The 6688-nt window shown below is 39.2% G+C and overlaps 1 protein-coding gene across 1 annotated transcript in view; it reads right to left on the bottom strand.

Moving 5' to 3' along the window:
* ZNF451 (zinc finger protein 451) overlaps positions 1-6688 on the bottom strand; it is a 103978-nt gene that overhangs the window by 76567 nt on the left and 20723 nt on the right. The window contains exon 5 of the mRNA XM_005863324.2: positions 6330-6413. Coding sequence (XP_005863386.1) covers positions 6330-6413 — 84 coding nt within the window. The remainder of the gene's footprint in view (positions 1-6329; positions 6414-6688) is intronic.

The following is a 6688-nucleotide window of genomic DNA, read 5'->3' as shown; positions in this document are numbered from 1 at the left end:
GTGGGGGTGGCCAGGGCAATGGGGGAAAAGGAGACTTATGTAATACTTTAAACAATAAAGAATTTAAATTTTTTTTAAAAAATCTAGTACGTTGAGAACAAGAGGAAGGAACATAGAAGGAGGAGAATATGGCTGAAGAAAGATTTCTTAGGATAGAGAAAGTTGACTGTTGGCAAGCCAAAGTGATTAATTCGATGGAAAAACTAACAGAAAAAGATTCTAGATTTGGAGACAGAAGCTAAGATCTAGTTAAAGATCCTCTTCCTGAAAGAAGCATCCAGTCTAAAAGATAGCTTGTTTCTTCCCCTGGGCTACAACTTCTCTGCAAGCAGAAAATTACTATCCTTGCAGGTAGTGATCCAGAGAGCAAAACTTTTGGGCAGGAATCATGTAACAAAGTAATTGGGATTTTTGCTAAGCTATAAAAATGGAAGTTTAAAAAGGAGGAAAAGAGGGACAGATATTCTCCAATGTATTGTCGACAGAGGTACATCACCTATTTTAAGACTAAAACCTATCACTAGTATAAAGATCATCAAAATCATATAATTAATCCAAGAAGGAAATAGAGTAGATAAAAATAACTTTGACTATTCATATAATTATCTGAGTTTGCACTATTCAAGAAATTTGCATTAAAAAATTTTTATTACATGCCCACAGAAATAGCACGCCAAGAAAGTCCTCAGGTTACCAGAAAAACAGAGGTAGGGACAGAATTTCCACGAACAGATAGTAGGTAAAGAAATAAGGGAGATGAAAGAAGTAACAGACACAAAGCAAAAAGTAGAATGGGCAGAAAAAACAGGATAACGAAAATGGTCACAAATAGGATTAAAAGATAAGTCACAAAATAGTAGAAGAGGCAGAAATGAAAACAGACAAGAGAAAACTACCAGAAATTTACTACTGGAGAAACCATTGGACTGATATGCACAACTAAGCAATGGCAACTTCGTATAATTCACACTAACTAAAAAGAATAAAAAGAAATCAGGATAGGTAATCCAGACGTGAGAAAAAGCAGGAGTCATTTAGGATACCTATTCATTACTCAACACATAATTATGGAGTTGTAAGTGATAGAATGGTAGGAAAGTGTCCGAGGCCTCCAAAAAGACAAAGAGGCTGAGTGGAAAAATAAGAAAAGGTAAGTACCCCCAAGGAAAAGATTAGTTTATAAACAAATACTCTAATTTCCACAGTGGATATAGAAAAACTTCCACCATAATGAGGGAATCAAAACATTTTAGTACTCCATTTATTTTCCTACTAATCAGTAACATTTGTCATCCTGCCCTATAAAGGGATTGTGCTAAACTTTTCATGCACATGATTTTATTTAGTCCTCAAAATTACTTGACAAGGTGAGATACTGAATTACTATTATCCCATTTAACAAGTAAGAAAACTAAGTGAGATACATACCTGGTTCTCTAAACACATAATTGGCTGTGTGCCCAATGCAACTCTGAAGTAGTTCAAAATATACATAATTTTTTTTAATAGTGGTGTGTTTTATTTTATTTTTAATATATATTTTTATTGATTTCAGAGAGGAAGGGAGAGGGAGAGAGATAGAAACATCAATGATGAGAGAGAATCATTGATCAGCTGTCTCCTGCACAACCCCCCACAACCCAGGCCATGTGCCCTTGACCAGAATCGAACCTGGAACCCTTCAGTCCGCAGGCTGACCCTCTATCCACTGAGCCAAACTGGCTAGGGCGATACATAATATTTTTAAATCCATGCTTATTATCTAAGTTTCTGAGATAAGATACTTTTCAATAAGAGAAAAATGATTACCTGCTACTATCCCCAACTCTGAGTAACTCATAACACTGACCAATAAATAAACTCCCCCAAAGTAATGTTTACAGCACAAAGACCAAGAGAAAATAATTTCTAATATTTATAATGACTGTTTATATCCTTAACAAGTATATATGCATGTGGTCCTCCATTTACAAGGTATTTTATTTGAATATGCTCCATACATCAACTAGTAAACCGTCATTCTTTTTTTTTTTTAATTGATTTTTTACAGAGAGGAAGGGAGAGGGATAGAGAGTTAGAAACATCGATGAAAGAGAAATATTGATCAGCTGCCTCCTGCACACCTACTGGGGATGATGTGCCCACAACCACGGTACATGCCCTTGACCGGAATCGAACCTGGGACCCTTGAGTCCACAGGCCGACGCTCTATCCACTGAGCCAAACCGGTTAGGGTGAGACTAACCCTTTTTGGCTCAATGCTTTGCTCCCCAGACCCACCTGGGCTGCAGTCCCACAGAGTTAGAAACATCGATGAGAGAGAAACATCGACCAGCTGCCTCCTGCACATCCCCCACCGGGGATGTGCCCGCAACCCAGGTACATGCCCTTGACCGGAATCGAACCCGGGACCTCTCAATCCGCAGGCTGACGCTCTATCCACTGAGCCAAACCGGTTTCGGCTAAACCGTCATTCTTATCTCCTCTGTACCAACACCAAATCAAAGGATTCTACTTCCAAGGCCACACAATTTAGGAGCAGAAGCACAGGCACAAGCAAAACAGATTAGGAACACAGTTGAATTAATAATCTAAGTTTAAAAACAAATTTGTTTTAAATAAAGGTTTCATTTCTGTTATTAGAAAATTGATTCTCACACAAATCCAAAACACCAATTGCCAACTAACTGGAAAGTGTTGTCAATACACAAAGATATACACACAAAAAAAGCTTACCTCAGTCTAAAACAAATATGGATTTAACCACAGATGCAAAAATCTAATCTAAAATTCTAAATAATTCATTTGGGTTTTTTTTTCCATATAGGTAAGTTAGGGGCATAGTTTACTTCTTCAGTCCTGCCGAGTTCAAAAATTTCAAATGGTTCCCAATTGCCTACTTTAAGTTCAAATGTAGTCCTCAATTCAAGATCTATACTATCTAGCCCATCCTTTCCTCTCCCACTTGCAAAAAAAAAATCTTATCTTCCACAACTACACAAAAAACTGCTTTGCCAATTTTGATGCTTTTCCTTATTTCTTCTAAAAATAACCTCTTAAACACGTACAAATACTAAATGCTACATACGGCAAAGTAGCAAACTGAAGGACTTTTTTTTTTTGTGACAGCACCATGTATTTTTTATAAAAGAAATTTCTACTAGAATTATTTACATAGTTCTCATCTCCTATTTCATGTCCCACACTAAAATACTGACATTTTTGGGTGAAATGTATTTCCAATTAATATGTGTAGCTCCAAGGTACTTAATTCATGACTCCGCATATTATGAGCTCCAACATTATTTTTATTAAGCTAATTATAACCCTTAAGACACCCAGACAAAAAATATCCTATTTTTTGATTTTTATTTTTTTGCCTATGACCCATTCTACTGCTGGTGAAATATCACTTGAACTATGTGCTCAAGTTATTTATGAAATTATACAATTTCTTTCACTATTTCCACAGGTTCAACGATTCCACATTAAGCCAATAATCTTGGCTGAAACATAAATCTCATGTGCTGTTCTTTTTTTTTCTTAAATCCTCACCTGAGGATATTTTTTCCATTGATTTCTAGAGAGTGGAAAGGATGGAGGGGGAAGTGAGGGAAACAGAAAAGGGAGGAAAAGAGGGAGGGAGGGAGAAACATTCAAGTTGACTGGTTGCCTCCCGCACAGCATGCCTCAACTGGGACTGGGCATCAAACCAGCAATGGAGGCAGGTGTCCTTGACCGAAAATGGAACCCGTAACCATTCAGAGCCAGAGCTGATGCTCTAACCATGCAGCAAAACCGGCCAAGGCTCATGTGCTGTTCTCAAATTTATGATAGGTTGCCTCAGCAGTTTTTATACCTTTGTATCTAGAGTAGCTCTGTGAAAAAGCATGTCATGGGCTTCTAGGCTAAACAATTTTCTGTGAGTAAATTAAAATATCCAGTTTCAAAGAAAGACATAAAGATGGCTGAAAAAAGAGTCATGTTACTAAACTAAACAGAAAATGAGAGAAAAAGACCTAAATGAAAAGTTTTTGTTAGGGTAATATTCTGTTTCTTGATTTGAGCACTGTTTACACAGGTGTACTGGCTTTGCAAAAGTCAAACAGTACACTTACGAATTGAGTTCAATGTTAATTTCAATAAAATATAAATGAAAGGGGTCATTTTGGACCTCTACATCTATATTTTTCCTTTCCTTCAGCATGCTGGTTAGTTTCAGATTCTATTTCTGCAAACCACAGAAAGAATGATGTGCCATCATATGGATCAAAGATTAAAAAATTAAATTAATTAACAGCAAACTAAGAAATCTAAACCATAATAAATCAAGAAATGACACCATAATGCTCTTTTCTGTTGAATTAATCTTAAGTTAACCAGGGAACTGTTTATTATTTAATTGGATAAGCATTACCTAGAGGATAAGATTGGGTCACAGAAAGAAGTAGAAGAGTCTGTCTCTAAATGTATTTTAAAATAGAATTAAGGTATCATTGTCATTTAGTGTTATCATTACAAAGGCAGAGGGAATGTTGAATAGGCTTCTTCTCGTATTATAATTGTACATGGCACATATAATTCATTTGTCCATTTAGAACTATCAAGCCTTTGAACCTATAGTTGAAAACAAGAATAAATATAAGTTGTGTCAAGCTGGATACACAAAACTGATTGCATATTTTTTATTCTGATGAAAGATATAACAGATTCTCTACATTTAAAATAAAACTTAAACTTAATACAAGCTTATATTAGTCACAAGCTACAATTCTTCATCCCAGAGTACCACAAAAAATATTTTTAAAATCTTATTTTAATAGATTCCGTCAGTGACTTTCAAAGTAAGCCTGTAGTTCATAAAGAATTGTGTGTCATTCTTACTTATATTTGCACAAAATATCAAAATAAGTACTCTCCATTCACAAATATACCAATACTCAGAAAGAAACTGAAATATTTGTCCTAAAGAGCCAGGGAATTCTGTTTCTAAGCATACTTCAGTCCACAGAGACTGGGGGCAGGATACAATTCTTCTAACCTCCCACGACCCAAAACTTTAAAAGTTTAAAATAAAAAAGAGGACCATATACGCTAGCACTGGAGAAAAAAGCCACAAATGCTCTTGTGAAAGACTCCTACACAAACCCATTAACACACAATACAATAGATCATCACATGGCCCTAATGTTGTGATACTATCGAATACTGTTTAATAACCAGTTTTACGAAGTTGCCCCAAAACAAACACAAATACTCTGTTAAAGAAAAATTATACACCTTTAATAATACACCTCAACTCCAGTATTCCAAGGGTACTTTAGAGTAGAGGTATTCTCCAAGCAGAGCCCTTGTCAGACTTTGTTTTGGGTGAAAATCATCCCCAAAATACATCAGACCCACTTTCTCCCCAAACCAACGCTTTAAAAAGTGTGGTCCAGAGATCCGTCTATCCTTGCATTTTTTTCTCCAAAATGAAGATTCCTAGACCCCCACCTTCAAATTCTGACTCAATAGGTCCAGAGTGAGGCCCAGGAATGTATACACTTATTATGAATGCTTGGAAACGGTCTCGACGGGAATAAAATCAGAAAACACAGTGAGTTCCTGGTGATGCAGGTATCTTCTTCATTATGCACATCAACTGCACTACTGTGCTGTAACATGGTGACCTCAGAGATCTGTGACACCTCCAAGCTAGCTGCCTCCACGTGAGGAAGCTCAGGTTTTGAGTTCTTACAGCCCTCCTCCTCCTCAGCTGTCCCTTCTCCCTCACCTGTGTGTCTCCCCTTACAGTGGTTCTCAACCTTCTGGCCCTTTAAATACCGTTCCTCGTGTTGTGACCCAACCGTAACATTATTTTCGTTGCTACTTCATCACTGTCATGTTGCTACTGTTATGAATCGTCATGTAAATATCTGATATGCGGGACGGTCTTAGGCGACCCCTGTGAAAGGGTCGTTGGACCGCCAAAGGGGTCGCGACCCACAGGTTGAGAACCGCTGCAGGCTTAGAAGCTACTCCTGACCCATTTCGATACACAGCCTTAAGGGACCAGAACGCGGCCCGAGCCAGAGTAGAAAATGGCCCTCCGTGGAGGCAGGAGAGGAGTGATGAAGCGCACAACGCGGCCTCGGGCCGGCAGCCTTTGTGATGGCCACGGAGGTCGCTCAATTCCCTCCCCCGCTGCCACCTCCACACTGTCCAGGACCCGTCGAACATGCACACGTATAGGCTGGGCGATGAATGAACAGGCGAGGTGTCGTCCCATAACCGCTTACCACGCAGTCAGTCTTCGACTCCGAAAAACCCGAACTGTGGCTACTTACACTCACAAACTGAATGTCATCTTCATTCTCATCCGCTGCGGACTCAGATGCCCCAGGCCCCGCTGGAGGGACAGATCCTATTATCTACAAAAATAAGCCAGAACACGCTTATCTACACAGCCATGTACTTGCAGGAAGAGGTTTTCCCCAAAAGGAACGAAAAGGGAAGAGCTCCCAAAGAAACTTAAGGGCACGATTCCACGCAAACCCGACGAAGAGCAGAGCTCCCCGGAGTCGGGTTATGCCTCTGCCTTCGTGGGGGGGTCGGGACCAGACGGCGAAAACCAGCCACAGGCCCCTCCGGATCCCCCCGGCGGCTCCAGGACGAGGGACGCAGGCTCCCTGCCGAGGAGCAGGCC

Source organism: Myotis brandtii, unplaced genomic scaffold (genome assembly GCF_000412655.1).
Source record: "Myotis brandtii unplaced genomic scaffold, ASM41265v1 scaffold176, whole genome shotgun sequence".
Taxonomy (NCBI): Eukaryota; Metazoa; Chordata; class Mammalia; order Chiroptera; family Vespertilionidae; genus Myotis; species Myotis brandtii.
Note: the sequence above shows the minus strand (reverse complement) of the source record. Positions and strands in the feature narration are given on the sequence as shown.